Source organism: Lepidochelys kempii, chromosome 1 (genome assembly GCF_965140265.1).
Source record: "Lepidochelys kempii isolate rLepKem1 chromosome 1, rLepKem1.hap2, whole genome shotgun sequence".
Classification (NCBI taxonomy): Eukaryota; Metazoa; Chordata; order Testudines; family Cheloniidae; genus Lepidochelys; species Lepidochelys kempii.
The window spans coordinates 220,422,657-220,445,641 of record NC_133256.1 but is presented as its reverse complement, the minus strand read 5'-3'; the positions used below and the strand labels follow the sequence as shown (position 1 = coordinate 220,445,641).

General features: G+C 42.1%; 1 protein-coding gene across 6 annotated transcripts in view; it reads left to right on the top strand.

Annotated features, from left to right (window-relative positions):
* Positions 1-22,985, top strand: part of VWF (von Willebrand factor) — a 227,620-nt gene that overhangs the window by 161,026 nt on the left and 43,609 nt on the right. For all 6 annotated transcript variants that reach the window (XR_012155350.1, XR_012155349.1, XM_073315040.1 and 3 more), the window contains exons 37-43: positions 1,656-2,000; positions 12,759-12,964; positions 17,761-17,863; positions 17,971-18,045; positions 18,616-18,720; positions 19,196-19,401; positions 20,635-20,784. Coding sequence is in view for 4 of the 6 variants with exons in the window: in XM_073315040.1 (XP_073171141.1) it covers positions 1,656-2,000; positions 12,759-12,964; positions 17,761-17,863; positions 17,971-18,045; positions 18,616-18,720; positions 19,196-19,401; positions 20,635-20,784 (1,190 nt within the window). In the remaining 2 variants the exon portion in view is untranslated. The remainder of the gene's footprint in view (positions 1-1,655; positions 2,001-12,758; positions 12,965-17,760; positions 17,864-17,970; positions 18,046-18,615; positions 18,721-19,195; positions 19,402-20,634; positions 20,785-22,985) is intronic.

The following is a 22,985-nucleotide window of genomic DNA, read 5'->3' as shown; positions in this document are numbered from 1 at the left end:
GCTATGGGGCAGGACTTTTGTTCAGTTTGTAATATATGATTGGGGCATCACCTCTGCCCTCAAAAATTAACTGGGACATTCTTGAAATTTTCAAAAAAATCCTAAAAATGTGCTGGAAAATAAAGAAATGCAAACTGAAAAGGGTGAAATTAAACACCTGCAAGTACAAACAGTTCTCTAGGATGCAATAAGGGCAACTATAAGTCATTAATCAAATTTAGGAATTGTATCTTCATCTGTGTTTGGAAAGGACCTGCCACATTTAAATTAACAATATATAATAACAATAATAAAAAGAACAATATATAATAATAATTCAGCAATGTCCTCCTTGGGAGGATTGGTTTGAAGGAAGAAGCAAGTGGATTGTTGGGAACAATAACACCAGCTTCTGCTTGAGAAGGTGAAATAGTTAATAGAATTGTAACTTTTAACCCAAACATACATGCATTAACAATTTGCACCAGTACAAACACAGGATCTGGTAGCCACTGATGTTATTGCTGACACTTGGCAACGTATGGCTTGATTTTTGGCTTTGTCCCAGTTACATCTTTTCTGACAGTTATCTTGTTCAGACCAGTTCTTTTCCCAGCACAGGACCTTTAAATGCTACCTGCAAAGGGAGATCTTGTCCCCCATTTTTTTTATGATGTATAAAGAAGACATGAAAGGTGTAGGTTGTGAGGGTGTATGTGTGTGTTTTGGGTTTTTTCTATTTGTTTTTTACCTTAGGGATGTCAAGTCTGATCTTCCTTGTTTTCAGTGGAGGGCCTGGTAGAGATCTCAGTTATACGTTACAAACTGTAATTCTCTCCCCTTAGTTGAAGAAGTTTGCAGTGTCTTGAATCTTTATTCCAGAACTCTTTTTTTTTTTCACAAGTACTTTTTTCAGTGTTTTGAGTTAAATAGGTGTTAACGAAAACCAGCAAAACACATAGAGTTTTAAACAGACTAAAAATCCCTTCCTCTCGCAGGTGTGTACACTAAATCTGGGCTCTGACTCAGGTTTGTGCTACAGCCATACACAAGTCAGGCTGACTTGGGTCACTAAGCACTCAGGTCCTGGGTCCTAGGACTCTGCTGGAGGGTGGGGGACAAAAGGGGGTCAGAACCTGAGTCCTGCTGTAACTTGGGTCCAAGCCCTGTCATTTTGTAGTGTGGTCACAGGTCAAGCCACAGACCTAAGTCAGAGGGTCCATGTAGTGCAGTAGGGATGCATTAGCCTGGCTGTGAGACCTGGGTCCAGCAATTGTAAATCCAGGTTTAAAATACAATGTGGATGCTCAAGTTTGGAAACACCGAGTCCACAAGCCCGGTTCCCACAGACCTGGGCTTAGTGTACACTGTAGATATACCCTCGATAGCTCAGCTTTCACTCTCTTGTGATGCCATAATCTCTCTGGTTCTCCAGGCATCCATAGAATACCAAATAACAAAACCGGGTTTTCTAACCTAATAAACAAGTAAAAAACATCCTGAGATTTTTTAGGCCTATATAGATCATAAAGAAGCGGTAAGGAGCAAAACCCATTCTTCCTCCCCTTGCAGCTCAACTTTTGAGCCCCTAGGAGCTCTGTTTGCCTCGTCTCCGTTTGCTCAAAAGTGTTTGACTGCTGATGGTTTTTAAACCTTCGTTTTTCTCACTCACCTAGGGGTTTGCGACCAAAACAATGGCAATGACTTCATGTTAAGTAATGGCTCAGTCACATCTGACAGCAGCACATTTATTCAAGAATGGACTGTGAAAGAACCAGGCAAAATCTGTGAAATCAAGAGAGATGACGACAGATGCACCGAACATGCGACTACCAAGTGCAACGTTCTGCGCTCACCTCAGTTTGCACAATGCCACAGAATAATCTCTCCAGACATGTTCTATTCTGCATGTGAAGAAAACAGCTGCTATGAGGATGAAATCTGTGAGGTTATAGCTTCCTACGCTCACGTTTGCAGAACAAATGGGGTCTGCATCATTTGGAGATCGCCGGAGTTTTGTGGTAATGGTTTCATTATACACTAAAATTGATGCAGAAACTAACACAGTGAATTATTCAGTACTACTACTCCCATTTTCTCCAATTTGTCTGCATAGAGTGAATATCCTAATCCTATTGTCATATGACAGAAGTGCCAGTTTACATTTCCAGTGTAAGTAATGTTCCATGTTAGATAATTACTTTAACGTGCAGCCTAATTTAAATTTATTCCTCACTATCCATTCAACTGCTATGTATGGGAAAAGGTGCATCAGTAAAATACATGCTCCTGTTAATTTAGCAGAACAGAGGGTAACAGACAGGGACAGCTGAAGATACGTAGGGCCTAGGAAGACCATGCAGAAGGGAAATATTACTATATGAGAGTGTACAACTGTGCAGACCCCCCAGACCTTCCATACCAAATATGAATCGGAGACCTTGCCTGTACTGGGAATCAGCCCTGATTCCAGTAATTGATGGCAGCTGCAGATGTAGCTGCATCAATACAGAACCTACCTGAAGATAAGGAAAGTTACAATTTGCACCAATGGTACTTACCCTTGCTTCTCATTAGGACACACTCCATTGGTGCAAATCATGGCTTTCCCTGACTATCCTTGGATTCTGCACTGCTGATCCATCGATTGCTGGTACCAGGGCAAATTCATATGGCTTTCAGTGTGTGAGAAAACAGGCTATTGGCTGGTAGCCTGCGGCAGAGAAGTTCAGAAACACCCACTGTATGCGTCACATTCCCCTCCCAGAGCAGTGCCAGTTACACTGCAAGTTACTGACCAAGTCAGTAGTAAATTGCTCGGCATGCTCTGTGAATCCCAGTGGGGATGTGTTGGAGGGGAAGAGGTCACAGGTGTGCAGCCATTGATTGTGGGGCGGGGGAGAATATGGCAAGGGTGTTAGCAGTGCAGATGGCCAGAGATATGTAGAGAGAGGAAAGATGTGTGTGTCTGGCCTGGGATCAATAGGTTTCTTATATCTTTACTCATCCGCCAATTCTCATCCGCTTGCATGAATTTCTACCTGTGACCGCTATACATACTGACAGACCTACCACAGAGGAAGACATCATATGCACTAAGCAGTTGCGTTGCACATGTGCCCAGAGATTTGCTGATGGGCACTACGTGTGAACCTCAACTAATAAAGATAAGTGACTATTGGGGCTGCTGATGCCATGTATTGTCCCCATGAATATTCCTGCCTTCTGTACAAGGCTTGTTGTACTAGGATATGCAGACGAGGCACTGGCGCTCTCAACTTTTTTGTTTACAGCCCTCTGTTTATGATGGATATGAACATGGGTCACCTTCCCTCCAAATATTCCCTTATTCAATGCGCTGGCATGGTCACCATGTTCCAGTCATTCTCGTTCTCTTTGTCTGCCTCCCTCTTTCTTATCTTTCCCCCTTCTCTTCTGTCTCTCTTTTTTTTCTCCCCCCTTTCTGTGTATTTTCTGTGTATGGTTTTCCCCAGTTTTTATACTTTTGTTCTTTATCTTTATTTTTCCTTCTCATTCCCTATTCACTCTCCATCCCACAGGTTGAGAACCAACCCCTGAAGGACTTGATGTAACAAAAATGCTGTCCATCGAGCATCCACATTGCATGGCACTATACGAGGCATCACAGGGATTGTTTTTCTTCATGTTTCAGGCCCAAATTGAGTGGAGCATAGGAAAAAAAAAAAGAGGAAAGTGAATTTGGCCTGATCCCCGAGTTAATGTCCACCTTCACTTTCAAAGCAAGTTTTGGAGAACATTATTGTTACAGATCAATCTTTTAAGAATCAATACACTCTGAACGTTCTATATGGCATATAATCCTAGAAAATGGAGAGAGAACATGGCCTGCCATTGCTTAGATTTGAGGACTTCAACCAGACTTTCCAAATCGCAACATCCAAGCTAGAATGCCAAAGAGGCTTCTTAACAACTTCTCTGCGTTCCTCAAATTCCCAGCGTATGATGCACTGCACCAGGACACCCAAAGAACTCCCCAGTTTAACTACTAGTTACATAAAACAGCCATTGGTGTCTTAACAATGGCATTTTCTTTTTTGAAAGCAGGTGCATGTGTATAGCTGCCAAAAATAAAATGGTTGATTACTGGGACATTGTGCAGAATACATTAACGACTCAATAGACAGCGTCGCTTAATCATTCTATAACATTACAAACCTATAAACAATGGCATTCCACTAGATAAGATTTTTTTCAGTGAATCCAGGCTATTTATACAGGGCTAAATTAGACACCAGCCCATATTGGGGCAATGCAGAATGGCAACACTTCAGCGGCACAATTCTTCCCTGAGCTCCCAGCTGGGCTGGGTGAATATGTCTACTTGCAACATCACTTAAGGGGGTGTAGCATGCTCTCCATTCCATGCCAGCCCAGCACCACTGGTCAATTCAGTAGGGGCAGAGCCATGCTCCAACTTCCTTCTCCTTCTCCCCCTGCCCTCTTCGGGATGGCTGTTATGGGGGCACTGGTTGGAAACAGTTCTTGTGTTCATGGGAATGCGTGGACTAGAACTCTAGCTGACCCTGGTGTGAGAATGCAAAGACTCCTTGTACACTCCCCACACACCGCACAGCTGCACTTAAGCAGCCCACCATCTAGTCCACAGTAAGCTGTACTAGCTGTATTACTTCGGGGCACAGAACGTGTATGACTTGAATGTGCTTACCCATTTTGTTAGGTATGTGCTGAAGAGGGCTGTAGAATTAGTATATGGTTTAATGCAAAGATCATGGAGACTCTTATCATCTTTGGGTGGAAGGGAAGCTTAGTTATCTGAAAATCTGATTGTTTATACAGCTGTTGACCTAGCCTATGAGCATTCATGTTGCAAATGAGCAATATTATAAGAAGTGTATCTTACACAGTAGCAGTGCTTTTACTTAGGAAAGGTTAGTCATCTCGGAATAGGATCTGTCCATAAGCAAAGTTGTGTCTTTTAAAAACCAATAAAAATTTTAGGCTGTCTAGTTATTTCCAGGGTTGGCTTTGAACCGGTACTGCAGGTCTGAATGTCCATGAGCTCTGTGAATGGGGTTCAGTCCAGATTGCAAATTCTGGATTCATCTTCCATTGGATCCAGGCCTGGAAAAGGACTGTGACACTGTGGGCTTCAGAAGTATAAACTGGGCCCCTTCCCCAGCTTCGCCTCTAGTTCCCTCCACCTGCCTTGGGACCAACACCACCCTTGCTGCCTTTTGGGAAGGGCCCCCCAGTCTTCCATTTTCCCCTACCTTGAACTCTTCAGAGTTATAAGCCAGCTTCCTCTGGGTGCTACCAGCTCTGTCCCACCCCCAGATTCCCACAGAGGTTTTCTAATGTAAAAGTTGTTCTCATGGCATTTTTACAGTTTTGGTTGAAATCCAGATCTATATTGTCATTGGGCTAAAAATCCAAACTTCTTGTTGTGTATTTGGCTGCCTTTGGGTCTGGACAGCTCTCTGTCACCCTATTTCTTGTTAACCACCTAGCTGTGTGTATGTAAGCGATCTCTGAAGTCATCTAGCATGGTGGGTATTAAATACTTGTTTCTAAGTGCAAGCCCATCTACTCTTCTCCAGTTCTCAGAGATGGAGTGTAATCTGTAATACAGCAATGGAGAAATAAAGAACCACCAAACCCTAAAAGAATGGTCGAGTTTGAGGGCCATTGAGGACTGAAAAGGGAAGGAATCAGCACAGCAAGGTTTCTGGCAGTGGTTTCAGTGGATTTGGTTGCTGTGAGATATTTACTTTTGGAAACACTGCAAAGATAGTACCTTTGTTAGACTGTCTTGCACATATCCTAGTAATAAATAACTTGCAGGTAGGGATATTATTTGAAAAAAAAAATCAAATTAAATTTTCCTGTTGAAAAATGGGATTTTGTCAGAATTGAAATTTTCCAGAGGAAAAGTGGTTTGGGCAGAATTTTCTGTCAGAAAAATTGAAATGAAATATTTTGCTTCGGGTCGGCATTAATCTCTGTGTCCACCTGAGTCACCGCAATGCCTCTGGTAGTTGAAATTCTGGATTGCACACGTACCTCTTTTCTTTTATGGGCCCTACTCTCCATGATCACTCTCTGTGGCTGAGCCACCACGGTGTGTCATTGGACTACCACAGAAAGAGACCACAGTGTATCCTGAGAGACTTCCCCATGGGGGTGAATGGGGATATGAGGAGCCTAGAACTACAACTCCCAAGAGGCATTGTGGTGGCTTGGGATCATGCAGAGACTGCTGTTAACTAGACCCTAAACAAAATGTTTCATTTCAGCTGAAAACTTTTCCACATTTCTGAATCAAAATTTTTCTGAACTTTTTGCTCCTTAGGATGTTTTGATATTTCTACATTTCATCCTAATTTAGGATGAAAACAAATATCAAAATATTAGCGTTTCCTGCAGGATTGAAATCCCCCTTTTTTTTTAAAATCATCCCTGCTTTTAAGGGTAAAATAGGACAGATTATAAATGCCCTCACTAGGTATCAAGTGTCTTCACTTGGAATCCTTGTGTGGTATATCATGTGCACAATAGTAACATAGTCTATTTATCTATTATCCATCAATCTCTATTTATACCCTGCTCATTACTGCAGTATCTCAACATGTAACAGAAAGAATGATCACTACATCATAAAGATCCACATCTGTTTCTGCTTTTTTTTCCTGTGTTCCCTTGAGGAAAGTTGGGGACTTGTTGTTGCTGTTCCTTCTCCTGCATCTTCTGCCTTCGTTCCCTTCCTTGTTTTCATTTGGCTGCATCACTATGATAGACGTTATTTGTTATTATTTATTATTTGTATTACTGTGGTGCCTCAGAGCCCTGGTCACAGACCAGCACCCAGTTGTGCTAGACACTGTACAGTGTCAGAACAAAATGATGGTCCTGGAGAGTTAACCTATTTATTTTATAAAAAGAAAAGGAGGACTTGTGGCACCTTAGAGACTAACAAATTGATTTGAGCATAAGCAAAATAAATAAATGTGTTAGTCTCTAAGGTGCCACAAGTCCTCCTTGTTCTTTTTGCGAATACAGACTAACACGGCTGCTACTCTGAAACCTATTTATTTTAGGACATCAGTGCTAATTGTGATTTTCTGTTGCAATTTAATTAATCAGTTGCAAGCAAGAGAAGCTGGCAAGCACTTGGGAACTGCAGGGCACGCAGTAGTGGTTCACCTTTCTGTTTGGTAATATCACTGTAACGTTGGGGGGAAACCCTTTTTAAAAAATAAGTGCTGGTGACAAGTGCTGTATTAATAGCCCTGGATCGTTTATAGCACATGCAGCCACTTCCCTATAAAAATGACCTATAAAAGGTGAGTCCATCTTTACTTAGAGGGGCCATTTCCAGGGGTTTGCTCTTTCTCTGCCCCCACCCCATTTGGTTGTCTTCTTGGGAAGGGACAAATATGTGGCCTGAGCCCCTCACCTTTAAAGTCTTTGAGGGCTGGCCACTCCTCAGCTGGTCCCCTATACTCGAGGAAGAAGGATGGTCTAGTGGATAGGATGCTGGACTGCTCAGAGCACAGTTCAGTTTATTGTAAAGCGGACAGGTTGTCTTATTCTTGGTCTCCTGGAACCTTACCTTGAACCCCTTTATCTCATCTCTGCACTGCTATCTGGTTGTTTCATTCCATTTTCTTCCTCTAGCTGTTGAGATATACCATTGTACAGTTCCATATTCCTCTTCGTAGCGTCAAACAGGCTTTCCTCACTTTGGCCCAAAGCTGCACTAAGATTCATATGGCCAGGTGGCTGCATGCTGACAGATGGGCTCCTTTGAGAGCCATTATTCTGCTGTTGCAAAGACCGGAGATGAGTGAAGCTGGAGACACTGCAAGCAGGGTGGGACCACGGATACTGAGCACAGGGATATGAAGGTAGATCACTCTCGGTCAGAGCACAGGTAGATGACAAGATAGTACACAGGAATGGGTTCCCAGTGGGCTTTATGGGAAGGGGCTGGAGAACTATATCTAATTTGTTGTGCGTGCCTGTGGCTACACATTTGCACTGCATTAACCTTGTGGTAGCAACACACGTTAAAAGCAACCTCATGGTCTGCCCTGTAACTCAGAGTGTGATGGCTGCCTCTGTGTGGCACTGATAGAGATGTCTGAATGTGTACTGTGTTCAAGAGAAAAACCAGGGTTGATCATGAGGTATAAACCTGAACTAAAGACAAGGCCTATGATTCAAGAGACCAGGTTTCAGTTCCTGGCTCACTGGTCTCCTGTGTGATCACGGGAGGTCAGGTAATCTATCCGGTATCTGAGTTCCCCATCTCTAAAATGGGGATAATACTCCTTTACCTCATAGGGGTGTTGTGCGGACAGACTCTATTACTGATTGTGAGACAGTAGTGACCAGGGCCCTACAAATACACAAAGAGATAAAGGGAAGGAAGATAGGCCCGCTCCTCCCTTCTTATGGCCATGCTCACAGGGAAGGTCTTTAGAGGAGAGGCAGGAGTTCCCTGTCTGCCTTTGTCTGGCTGTAGTCCACTGGTTTCCATATGGAACGGAAAGTATTTCCAAATCTAGATGTATGGGATTATTTTACTACAGAAATCATCTGAGATCCTTGTGTCTCTATGTGGTCTGCCAGGGCAGATGTTTTCCCTTAGATCCTGCTGTCATTTCAGCCCTGTCCACTGAGCTTCATTCAAGGGGGAAAGTCATGTTTTCTTTCCAAATTCCTGGAAGATTTTTAAGAATCAAACTTGCTCTAGGTAACATTTTGAAATGACTAACATTAAATCCTTCCTTAACAGCTCTCTTTTACCCTCCAGGTTTATAGCAAGCCAAGACCAGTTTCAGGGAGGAATTAAAGCAATTTCATTGATGCTGGAGGAAGTTTAATATGACACCTATTTTTATTCTTGTTTGCTGGATACTTCTGCCCTAGATGGCACAAGCCTTCTTTCTAGTTCAGGGTTAGTTTGGAGCTTAGTCATGGCGTGAGTAGGAGATGGGGCTGCTGGAGATATGGTGCCTGAGCCATGCATAAAAGCTGGGAGAACACAGGATGGGGTGGGGTGCTCTACTTATCTGCACTGTCCCACTTCAACCAGCTGACATGGAAAGAGCTGGTCAGAGCAACACCTTCACTGCTCTCCATCCCCCTAAGGGTTTTCTAGAGCCACTCTCATTGACAAACCCTTGACAGAAGTGCAAGGACAAAGATTGCACCTGCCTACTGTGCAAAGGACTTGAGGGGGAAGGAGATAGGCTATTTGTTCCTTTTTTCCAATTTTGTGCACTACTAAGCAGTGGTCCCAGTCTAACCAAAATAAAATCTCCTTGGTTGTAACTAAGCGTATCAGACTCACACTTACTACTGCATTACAGCTGCAAGGATTTGCAGCCTCTCTGCTATTGGAGAGGCAGATCAGAAAATAAGCAAAGCAAAGTGTAATATTTTTGTTTATAAAAGAGAATGTGGACTTACCATAGACCACAAAACACCCAGGTTCACAAATTCATAGAGATGATCCCATCATCTCTGCTCCATCACTGAACTGGCTTTCACTGAATAATAACTAAGGTCCCTGATTGGTAACTAAGGGTGAGGTCCTGAGAACCCTACTGATTACAATTGAAGATGAAGAAGCAATGGGCTTAAATTGAAGCAAGGGAGGTTTAGGCTGGACATTAGGAAAAACTTCCTAACTGTCAGGGTAGTTAAGCACGGGGATAAATTGCCTACGGAGACTGTGGAATCTCTGTCATTGGAGGTTTTTAAGAGCAGGTTAGAAAAACACCTGTCAGGGATGGTCTAGATAACACTTAGTCCTGTTTTGAGTGCATTGATTGGACAAGGTGACCTCTCAAGGTCCTTTCCAGTCCTGTGATTCTATGATTCTATCTCTGTTCCAGGGGATCTCTGTGGAAAAAGCAGAACCTGATATAGAATATCATCTTTAACTTTTACTGGGGACTTTAAAATGTCTTATTTTGCTTGGGTCAGAAACATCGTCCCAGGAGCTCATCTCTCTCTCACACACACACTATTCCCCAGTAACAATAGTTATTAATAATAGCTACAGTAATTCAAAGCAAAACTGACCAGCTGCAGTATTTGTCACTGTTTAAATCTGCTGGTAAGACCCTTCAAAATTTGTTACATATTACATAGGTTTACAGGAAATTATACTAACTATTCTTTTCCCTCCTTGGAAGGAGGAAGCTGCCTTTTTAACACAGTCTGTGCAAGCTGTGACTACAATAACAATGAATAGATTGCATGGAATAATTATGTCGGCATCAAAGAAACTGGAACTCAAATTAGATTTCACATGGAATGGTGAAGGCTAACCTGGCAGAAGAACTAGTCTACTAACTACTTGTTTTTGACCTCTGCTGTTCATTTTATTTAGAGAGTTTAAAATGATTATTTCTCTCTTTAGGACATACAGTTATTCAGCATTAGAGGTGTGTAGATACTGAAACACCCAGTTGGTGAGGAGTGCTGGATTGAGAAGGTGAATGTGTGTGGGTAGTCATTGGTTTTTAATGCCACACTCATAGCAAAAGGTTCCACAGCAGAGCCTGCATTATCTGAAAATCTTGGGGGAGCAGCCAGAACTGAGGCTGTGATGGGTTAGAAGTGATAGTCATGGGCTCCTAGAATCTCCTGGTTATAATTCCACCACTGAGGTAAAGGGAAGTTGGGAGTGATTTTCCTGCTTTGCATGGAGTATCCCCCTTCCCTTCACTCTGCCAACTCACAAATTTTGATATTGGACTGTTCAGTCTAGCAGACAAAGGTATAACAAGATCCAAGGGCTGGAAGTTGAAGCTAGACATGAAATAAGGCATAAATATTTACCAGTGAGAGTAATTAACCATTGGAACAAGTTACCAAGGGTTGTGGTGAATTCTCCATCACTGGCAACTTTTAAATCAAGATTGGATGGGTTTTTTTTAAAGATACGCTGTAGGTCAAAAGCAATTACTTTGAGGAAGTTCTATGGCCTGTGTTATGCAGAAGGTCAGACTAAATGAATTAGTCATCTCTTCTGGCCTTAGAATCTATTAATCTATTTTCCCTGTCACCTTGGCCTGTAGACACTTCCAGCAAATGCATTTCATGTAAGCTTGTTCATTTCTTTTGCCAAGTGGTGCTGTGTCCTTCCTTGGTTATGAAAATAATTTTTTTTTGTTTGTTTTAAATGGGAAGAGGGGAAGACATAGTTTTAAATTCTTGCCCCTCCTGTCTGCATCACACATACCCAAACACCAAATTTATCATACATTAAGGGGGAAAGTGTTTGTGGGAGCTTCTTGGAAGCACATCTGTGAGTCAAGGATTTGGTTTGCTGAATGAATAGAAAGGAGCTGCCTGAACCCAGCTGGCTTTTCAAATGCCAGCCAAAGAGGAGAAGGGAGGAAAGAGAGGTGCTATGGTCTGCAAGGGACTTCACTATTGCTATTGAATGTGCATGGAAGGTGATCAGATGTGCTGGGCAGCAGCATAAAACCCTAAGATAGATGCCTATAGATTTGGGCAGAGAAGTCTTTGTAGGCTTGATCCAAAGAAGAAGGAGAAGCATCCACTGACATAAAGAACATCCTACTCTCTTATGAAAAGTGCCATAGGATGTTTAATGTTGACAAGGGGCCAGAGCCTTAATTTTATGGCTCATTTGAAAGTTGGCATCTTCAACAGCATGAACCCCTCAGTATAAGTTTTGTTCATTGGCTCAGAGAGGAGGGAATGTAGTTCTGAAACCCTGTCCATGAGTAGGACTGGAATGCAAAAGACACCAGTTTGGGGTTAGGTTTTGGAATTCCAAAAGATGCTGTCATTGGCCTTTCTTTGGTTCCTAGGGAATATTGCCTCACACCAAATCACCAAATTCCTACAGTGCCCGTCTCTCTCTTGGAGATCTCCCGATCACACTGTGTAAACATTGCTACCTTAATAAATGTAATGGTGGTCCCAAATTCTACCTTGCCTTATACCCCTGGAAATAAATGGGCCAGACGCTCAACTGGTGTAAATAAGCATCTCTCTACTGAAGTCAATTGAGTTATTCCATTTTACACCAGTTAAGAATCTGGCCCAATGATTCTGCATGGGGTGTCAGTCAGGACAGAAGTTAGGCCATCAATTGTTTGACATTGATTATAGGGTCAGATGGAACCCTTATAATCATAGAAATGTAAGGCTGGAAGGGACCTCAGGAGGTTGTCTAGTCCATCCTCTTGTGCTGAGGCAGGACCAAGTAAACCTAGACCATCCCTGACAGGAGTTTGTCCAACCTGTTCTTAAAAACCTCCAATGATGGCGATTCCACAACCTGGTAACCTATTCCAACATTTAACTATCCTTCTAGTTAGAAAGTTTTTCGTAATATCTAACCTAAATCTCCTATGTTGCAGATTCAGTCAATCACTTCTTGGCCTACCCTTGGTGGATGTGGAGAACAGTTGATCCTGTCTTCTTTATAACAGCCCTTAACGTATTTGAAGACTGATATCAGATTCCTCAGTCTTTGTTTCTTGAGACTAAACATACCCAGTTTTTTTAAACTTTTCTAAACCCTTTATCAAACCCTGTGTCAAAGAGATCCATGTTTTCTGTTTGCTTTACAAATTTATTTTGAAAAATGTTGACCACCATGGAGGCTATAATCAATATATCCTTAAAGGCAATCAGGTTGAAAAAGTGTTAGAGAAAACTATAAGTGAAATGATTGCTTTGAGTTTCACATCTCTTCTGAAGTGTTCTCGTCCGTCTTCTTACAGCTGTAAAATGCCCCGGCTCTTTGATATATGATCACTGTCGAACAAGCTGCACAAAGCACTGTGAGAACAGCACCAGCATCAGTGTCTGCAAGGACTATCCCACAGAAGGCTGCTTCTGTCCACCCGGACAGGTGACTTTAAATAGTAATTGTGTTGACGAGGAAGTCTGCAGACAATGCGTTGCCGAAGATGGAACACGCCATCAGGTAGCTGTCTAGTTACTGCTTATCTACAGAGTTGTCAGGATGTGTTTTGACAAATGAATCTATATCTGATAAGTCTGCCTATTTTTCCCTTCAGACAATTTTTCAGTCTGCTTCCTCATGGCTGGCCGACTGTCTGCCCCATGCAGCTCCCCCAGTGTGAAATTGGCTAGGCTCAACATAAAATTCACATCTGGGGCTGTTGAGACCAGGAAATGCATGACAAATTTGTGTGGAAGAAGCAGGGAGGAAGATTGAGGGGAGTGGGGAATGGCATAAACTGCTATTTACTAAGAGATCTATTTCCTTCCAGCAGGCTTTTACTAGCAAACACCAGTTTAAACATAAAACTAGACTCCTGGGGTTCCTTATGCTGTGAGTGTATCTTACTTCCATGGCAAGGCACTGGGAAGGTTTCCAAGGGTTAGTCTACACTTACAGCATAGGTGCTGGAACTACACTGATGGAAGAGCTTCTCCTGTTGGAGTAGGTACTGCATCTCCCCGAGAGGCGGTAACTATATCGATGGGAAAAGCCCTCCCATCAACATAGCACTGTCTAAACCAGAGGTTAGGTCGGTATAACCATGCTGCTCAAAATCCACACCCCTGAGCAACATAATTATACCAACATAAGTTGGCAGTGTGGACCAACCCTGAAACTTTCTCAGCAGTTAGCACAAGAGTGACAAGAGTAGCCTGGTCCAATCTCAGGCTGTAATGTCCCCTTCCACTCAAAAATGGACAGAAAAGGAATGTTTCCTTTAATAAATCCATGGGTTCTGTCCCACTGAAAATCCACTCCCCTCAGCTAAGTGCGGGACGGGACCTCTGGCAAGCATAGAAAGGGAGGTATTACTGGTATGGTCTAAAAACCACAGAAACTGGAAATCCATGATAACAGATGGCCCCTACCAGCAGTTCTTTGTCTGACACATGGAGTGCCTGTCCCTGTATGCTCTCTTCAGGTCCCTTCCCACCACTAGTTGTATAGTGAGCCATTTTGGTATCATCTTCCACATGGTGGCTGAGTGCTGCTCCACCCTGGGAGAGGAGCCTGGTCCATGAAAGAGAAGTGAATGCTTCACTGTTAACATGTGCAGAAATATGCCATGTGCTATGAGGTGGATTGTCCAAGGGCCATGCCACATATATTGTAGGTGCTCCCAAGCTCTACCCTCCCTCCCCACCCCCGCCCCAGTGCTCCCTGGCTTACACAGAGACCCATCAAGTTGTTGTTTCATGCGTGTGCGTGCGTGCCCGGTTCCACTGTGCAGCACTGAGGAAGGGAGAAGTTTTGCTCCTTTCCATGCAGGGTCTGAGCAGAGCATATAATATAGTTATGGGCAAGACTCAAGAAGGTTCCGAGTCCATGTTCAGTTCTGATAAACATGTAAACTTTTAGGTGCCATATCTGAATCTTATCTAAAAGTCAATCAAACTTCTTAGGTCTGCAGCTCTGTCATGGGAATGTAATGAGGACAGGCTTTTCTTCTTGCAGTGCAAGTCTGTTTCTGGTTTGAATTCATTTTGAGATCTGGCTTGGTTCTTATTTTATGGACCATGCTTAGTGTAACAGACACACTCTTTTACATGTTGGAGGGAGAGAGAGAGAGAGTTTTAGATGGATTTCCTATTTTTCAGGCAGAACAGTAGAATTTGTTTTAATGGATGTGCACTGGTAAAAAAATTAGACTAATATTTCAGCAATAATGCATGTTATAGACATTTACAACTGATTAAAACAAAAGGAAGACCAGAACATCTATGCATAAAACTTCTGGAAGGGCAATTGCTCTGTTTAAATTAAGCACTGTTTACATTAATTGTCATAATGACAAAATATAAAACTATATAGCAAACTCTCGGCTGTTATGAATGATTCAGTAATGATGAAAGATGCACTTGATTTATTAAAATAGGCACTACACAACTACATTGTCAATGTAATCTTCATACTGCTTGCCAGTCCACAGCAGAAATTCTACTGATGTTAGCATATATTAACAGTTATATATGACCCTGAGGCTGCTTAATGTAGTACGAAAGCCTTGCTTGTAAGGAGCGTCTCTCGTATATTAGTATGGTTTATGCATTAGTGCCACCTGCTGGTATTGTGTAAGTATTACTGTAAGAATAGGTAATGATCCATTCATTCCAGCAATGACTGTTCTTGTAGATTTGATAGTGATATATAAAGAATTTATATTAAAGAATTAATTTAATGTACATAATAGCCACAGGAAGTTTTGAAATTATTTAGGCAAGAAGGCAAAAGGCAAGCTCAAAATCAAGGGCCAGATTTTTCAGAGGGGGTGCTAGGCACCTGCAGCTCCTATTAACGGCATTAGGGGTCCCGGGCACTCAGTGCCTCTGATCAAAGACAAATTATGGCCAGATTTTCAATCTGTGTTTTAAATAGTGAAGCTGGACTTACCTGACCCTTTAATGGACTGGTAGACACCAGTTGCTTAACACGGGTGACCTAATGTGGATGGAGCAGAATACATTTTGATTCTGTCTCTGAAGAGAGAAAGCTGCCTGACAAATGTGTTCTCTTGCACTGTGTACCATTACAAGCCTAAACCTTTTTGTTTAAGTTCTCGACTGTGCACAGCTCCCACTCATCTCAAGGACTCTAGTGCTATCACCACAGTATTTCTGTAAGGGATGTATAGGACAGGTGCAGATTAAGGCACAAGCAGCCGTGTTAGTCTGTATTTGCAAAAAGAAAAGGAGGACTTGTGGCACCTTAGAGACTAACAAATTTATTTAAGCATAAAGTGAGCTGTAGCTCATGAAAGCTTATGCTCAAATAAATTTGTTAGTCTCTAAGGTGCCACAAGTACTCCTTGAATGTAACAGATGCAGTGATGTCCGCCTTTTGTCTGCACAGAGCCTGAAACGGTAACCCTAAAAGGTACAAACTGTCACATGCATCTCAATGGGCTGTTAACTCTGAAATCTTCTGCTTTGGGCAGCTCCACCAACACAATCCCAGCAGTCGGCTCTGTGTCTGAAGGGCCCTTGCTACTGATACCCCAACCTGGTGCTGCTGCTGCAGTGTCCTCTAGCGACACCACACAGAGAGGGTCCTCTGATCAGTTTATTGGAGGCTGAGTCCTCAGTCCTCTGGGAGAAACCCCAGCCCACCTGAAGGCAGAGTGTAGTAATCCAGGAACAAGGGAGGCCACTGCCTGTCCAGGGAGGAGCGGTGGAAGGTTTCCCTACCAGATCAGCGAACAGCTCTTATATGAGTGGCCTCTGTCACTATTTTTCCAAGGAAGGGTGGGACCATGGCAAAGGGGTGTGACCATAGAGCAGCACAAAGCTACAGGAAGTCCATATGTGAGGTGTGTCTAACAACTCAGATTGCTTTAACCCAGGTCTTGGTTATAGAGAGGTTCTTACTGATATGTTGAGGAAAAGCCTGCCATAGCACTGAGGACAAAGTATTTTTGAAAGCAGATTTGTGATAATTTCATTGTGTCTTGAAAAGTTCAAGTGGCTTCTGTGTTTCACTGTTTGTTGGTTTTGAAAATATACAAGAAATAACATGACATCCTCTTTAGTCCAGCTGCAGACAACTCTAATCACGTTCTATTAAATGGTCAGACAATACACATGCAGTGCTTCCACAATCCCTGGGATAATGCTGTTTATTGGCAACTTACCTATGTGAACTTTCCTCCACTGAGACAGATTCCCCACAGACTGACCACTTACTAGCCTCACTTCCTTTGTTTTATAGGCTGCTAGATCTTTCTATCAGTTTGCTTCAATGTGTTGCTTCTCTTGTTGTAGTCCCACTATTAACCTTCACATTTAATGCTGTCTAAAAGACCTTTTTGACTCATATAATGCTTACATACAGCATTTTCAGGGCTAAGTGGTGGTCAGCCTAGACATCACCCTTCTTCTTGCATTAGTAAGGATCACAGCACGCTTTTATCAAGAAAGTCCCCAAAGGTTTTTTCTGGACAATAGTCTCTCCTCCATGGTACTACTCCATAGGCTCTCATTCAAAGCATGATTTGATTATGCAAATATATTTTAATTATCCATAAAACATCTTTCCACCACCTGCCTCCTCACTTGAATATTAAATGTAAACAGTTCTTTTTAGCTGTCCATGAACTCAAGGACCAACATGTCTACTTTCCAACTTTTCCCTCTTTCCAATATAGCCAGCACTGAGGGACAATCATGCACATCACTATCAATTTCTCTATGCATTTATTACCATTAAGGAATATCTCAAAGGAATTACAGTGTTTGATTTGGTATTAATTTAGCCTGTGTCCAGAATCCAATGCAGTGGGAATTCTAACGTGTTCTTTTGAAACATTCTCAGCTTAAAATAGGCTTTTGTTTCTTTATTTCTGATATGCTTAAATACTAATAATCTGAAAAAGGCTGCTACTTCTAAATACTTCCAACACCTCATTGTTTCTCTTATTACTCCAGCACATCCAGTCATAGTGTGTATACCACCACCATTGTGATGTATTATTTACAGTAGCTTGCAGTTGCACTCATGAAGTCTGAACATTATGCATGCATAAAACAATGATCATTTCTCACTGTATTGATGCATTCTTTGCATCTCTTGCTAAATCTCAGTATAACCTAATTTCTAAATTGTGTAGTTCTCTGGATTCTTACAGTTATCAGAAGAAGCAAAACAGTCCCATATGTAGTCTTCTGATTTTCCAGATTAGTTCATTTTCCCTCCAGCAGTTTGCATACCAATGATCAGAAGATTTCCTTTCTCTCTTACAACCTGTTATTTTTATGCAGCACATGGAAACATGGATTCCTTTCAACGAGCCCTGCAAGATCTGCATGTGTCTTGAGAACAGGATAATAAACTGCACTACCCAGCCTTGCCCTACTGCCAAACGTAAACTGTTATTTAATCTAAATATATATATTTTTAAAAATTTCTACTTTGCTTATTTTGATCTAAGTGTGGTTTACAATTGTGTTTTTTTTCCCCACTCACTCTAGCTGCAGTTTGTGGTCCCTGTGAAGTTTCCAGACTACGCCAGGATTCTGATCAGTGTTGTCCAAAGTATGAGTGTGGTAGGTTGCAGATAACAGGGAGAGCTATGGTTGATGATGATGCCCAGGTCTTGGTTTTTTTGTTTACTAGCTACTTTTCAAACTTATGATTGGCATTTTCAGTTAGATCAAGTATTGATTAAGATAGTATTTTTCAAAGCACTTGAGGGCCATATTCACCTCTATGGGGGGAAAACCCACACGAGAACAAAAAACTTCATGAATTTCTACAGTTTCCTCGTTTTGTGTGTGTGCCTATGTGTGTACGTGGAGGGGGCAGAGGACAATTTGTCTCAATGGCTTTAGAATGGTTATTTCATTTTTTCAATAGCTTTTATTTATCTAATCTGCACAATCCACATTTACTTGTGAAACACAATGTTAGAACTTTAATGCACCTAAAGCCAAGCAGGAATTGTTCTTGAAATCATTGCTAAGATTGGATTGTACCCTGCTGAACTGTGCACTAATGTTTATTCTCGGTTAGCAGAGAAGCAATGAAGTACATGGAAATCTTAAAACGAGGTGTCTTTTTTTGATGACTAACTAGCTAAGTACCAACTGATACACTGCCTCATTTTTTTGTCTTAGTATGTGATTTAGTTGCCTGTGATCTGCCTGCTGTACCTGCTTGTGAAGATGGTCTTCAGCCTGTATTGACAAACCTTGGAGAATGTAGACCAACTTACACTTGTGGTAAAGTATCTTTTAAACATTAAACAATATTTGAGCAAGGGGGTTGAACAAACAAACAAATGTAAGTGCCCGACTGTCTGGAAAACACCAATTTGGATCCAATAGGACCTGTAACGATCTTGCAAACTGGAAACGTTCTATTACTTTCTCTTTCTGAGAATGCACTATGAACTATAGAACAGAGCAATGTTAAGAGTTGCAGGGGCTCTGGTCAAGAGCATACTAACTTTACAAATACTTTTTACTACATAATAAATGAGGGACGGTGTTTTTGAAGGAATAAATACATTGGTCCTGAACTTGCAATAGGATCTGCTAGTTGGGGCTTCTACACCAGTGTGACTTTTTGAAGTCAATCCCTAGTGGCTCTCATTGCCATATAAAAGGCTTGTTTGTAAGAGAAACTACACTTGTGGTGTCCATTATATCATTCTAAAATGCCCTATGCTCAGTGTGGTACCTAATTATTTGATAGCTTGCAAGCAAGAGGAATGCAAGCTAGAGCACGTTCCTTCCTGCCCTCCACATCGAGAGCTGACTGTTAAGAAGACCCGGTGTTGTGACGAATATGAGTGCACGTGCAGCTGCACCAATTCTACAGTGAGCTGCCCAGCTGGATATTTGTCTACGTCTGTCACCAATGACTGTGGCTGCACAGCTACTACCTGCATTGCAGACAAGGTGAGGGGAATGAACTGTCACTCTTACAGAGGAAAACATCTTTCTTGCAAGGTGCGGCTGCTCCAAAGCAGTCAGCTCAGTTTTTACGTGGTAACGCAAAGCCTCCCAAAGCAACGGCAGACAAGTACATTCATAAGGCCGTACACAAGCGAAGTGAACAGTTCCGCATCACTATGCATGTTAAATTGTAATAATTTCTCGCAACATTAACAAAACTAAACTGTTTACAGTAACTCTGGTATTTTCATCCTGAAAACCAAGCTAATCCTGTAGCAGCTCTGAAGTCATTCTGGCAGCCTGAATATCAGAGATCATTCTGAAGTTTTTACTTTGCTTCTGTAATAGCAAAAGCTCATGGGTTATGTTCTGTACAGATGTTCCATTTCTGAATTTCACTCTTTACAAGCTTTCTTTTTGTTGCTGTTCAAATATGTATGACAATCTACTTGTCATATTAAATTGAAATACTTGTGAATACATTAGATCTAAATGCTCACTAAAGCAGCTGCATTTTGACCGTGCCTGATGCTTCCGGTCACTGTTTTCACTGTAGCTCTTCACATGAGCTATTGTCACTTAGACATTTGGGGCCAAATTAATCCCTGAAGTAATGCCATTGACTCTAATAGAGTTACACCACAGGAGAATTTGTCCCTGTTTTTTCCTTTGTATAGACTATTAAATACTACATTAAGATCTGGAGATAGTATGGCTTAATGGGTAGAGCACTAGTTGAGATACAGGAGACCTGGGTTTTATTCACAGCTTTGCCACGGGCCTACTGGGTGACCTTGGGCACAACACTTCACTGATCTGTACCTCAGTTTCCCCATCTGTGAAAAGGGGATGATGATACCATAATCTCCTTTGTAAAGTGCTTTGAGATCTACTGATGAAAAGTGCAATATCAGAACTAGGTTTTATTATTTTATTATCTCTGAATATTGGACCAATCTCTTATTTCAGTTATACTGAGTCAAACCCTGGCTAACTCCACTGAATTCAGTTAGGCAGTCTCTGGCCCATTGGATTTCAGCAACTCTTTTATTTTTGTAACAAACTAGCCACAACTTTTCAAGATTCAAGGCATTTCCACTGGGTCCAATACATCCTGTAAGAGTTATGGTAGATCTGGTAAATCCCAGAAGAGACGGGCAGACAGAAAGTCAGCCTTTCAGAGTGAATGGTGTGTGCCCTTATGTGTATTCATTGATGCATTCACTGCACTGACAGGTTTGTGTGCATCACAATGTTGTCTACCCCATTGGGAAATCCTGGGAAGAAGGCTGTACAGATTGCACCTGCACTGACATGGAAGATGCTGTCCTAGGACTTCATATTGCAGAATGTCTTGAGAAAGAGTGCAATACGATCTGCCCCCAGGTGAGTAGCACTTAAAGGAAGGCATCAGAACAAGACTGTGGGGCATAGCATGGCTTCACAGGATCCGAGCAAGGGGGAAGCCAAACCCAAACTCACACAATAAGTATTTACTCTTCAGGAAGGTCTCCGAGAAGGAGCAGTTATAACAGCAGTTCAGACGGCCCTTATCTCAAGACTGGTTCAGAGTCCCACACTTAGTCCAAAAGGTCTCTGGGCCCAGTCAGGCTAGTTCTCCGGATCAATGAGAGACACACCACTGTCCATAGCAGCCTGCATGGCTTCTAGTCCCCTCTCTCCTGCTCAGCTTCCTGTTGCTGTTTAAATATCCCACCTATTTATCTGCTTATCCACATGCTCCACTCAGCTTCCTTCAACAATGGCAGCACAGCTAGAAGATGTGGCATGCTGCCACCAGCCACCATGACTGCACTTTGACTCCTCTGGGGATTTCAGACCTGGCAGGATTAGTTAAGACTGCTGTCAGACATATTTATGATCCTTGTTCTCTTCACGGCCTATACTCCACACAGAAAAGGGGACCGTACAGTTTACACCAGCGGTTCTGAGGCTCCAGGGCCTATTCCTCATTTTCTTTGTGTGCTGTAGGTTGCACAGAGTATGTGAGGTGAAGCTAACCTTGGCTGTGTGGGACTGGAAAACACACTTCCTAGTGCCCTCTCAACCCATGGTTCTTCACATTGTTTTGCTCCCCTTCACACCACACAGCAGGACAAATTGGGGCTATATGTTTTTCCTCACTAGTTCCGTAAAATGAAGTAGTTAGCGCTCTGCAAACCAATGCACACTAAAGCCAAGCAGCAGAAGTGTTCTATAATCTGAAACCTGTTTCTTGATCAACATTTTTAACCAATTTTTACACTGGCTTCAGTTATCCACTTTAAAAAGGCTGAATACTAGTTCCAGTTGGAAGACAAGGAAGCCAGAATGACTTTCTTTTTGCAGTTTACTAGTAGCAGGTGGTAACTGGGCTAGTTAAGAGACAATACAGCAGTGAAATACCTTAAGATTCAACTTTGGATGAAGTCTTCTTGCCAGGAGAACCCATGAATGGATCATGTCGCCCATGGATCTCTGCAAATCAGTTACACCAGTGAAGCTCTTTGTGGGTTGAAGGGAAGTACTTATTTGCTTAGTTCTGTGTTTTAAATGTTGCTAATCAGGTGCACATTACACTAACTCAGAAGTTTATTCAAACAACTGACTGAACAGCATGTTTTCCTCAATTAGTTGCACGCACTTGTTGCTGAGTAACATGCCCAGTTCCTCTGTGGGGACTATATGGAAGTGAATGCCAGAGGACGGAAAAACTCTTTGCAGCCTCTTTCCTGCTATCCTTCCCTCCCCCTGCAACACCAGTGAAGGGCTTCCCACAAACCAGCTTTGTTAATAACAAGCACATTGATTAACATGCAATGATGGTCAGAAAAGTGGCCAGGTCATCACAGTGATATCTACTCTTGCTCAATGGTTCTCCCACATCAAATCTGCTCAGTTACATTCAAAATATGGTTGTTGGTCACCCACACCACAAATACAGCTCAGGATCTGAAAATCCAGCAGCACTCTTTTTACCCTTTGAATCAAAACCAGTCATACTGTGTCTGGAAATTCAAATGTTTGAACAAAGTTAACTTGGCCACATTGTGCACATGTGCAGTAAAATTGTCCTGGCTATTATTGGTGGGGTTTTTTTGCATTGATTTGTATATCTTAATGCCAACAGCACTGAATGTGCGGTGGGAGTGAGTTAATATTGCTGTAGGTTCATTGCATTTCCTGAATAGTGTGTTTAAATTCTCATTTGAGCTTACAATAGCATAGGTTTTTGCACATTTGCATGCATTGCATACTTGGTTATGAAGACTTCAGTTATTCAAAATTCTGTGGCCTAAAGAGCAGCCCCGTCTTCTGAAGTCTATTCATTTAATTACAGCTGGGATTTTAGCCAAAAGGAATTAGGTGCCCAACTCCCACTGAATTTCAACGGAACTTAGGTGCTTAACACTTTTAGACTCCTTTGAAAATCTCAGCTGACGTGCTGATCCAAATGTAGTGTCCACCAGTACGTTCAGAAAGTCAAGGTTGGATGACATGTATGTCTACATAGAAGTCGTATTAATGTGATAAATCACCTTTATCTTTCACTACCTCAACTGCACTCTGGCCATTCATCCACCTCA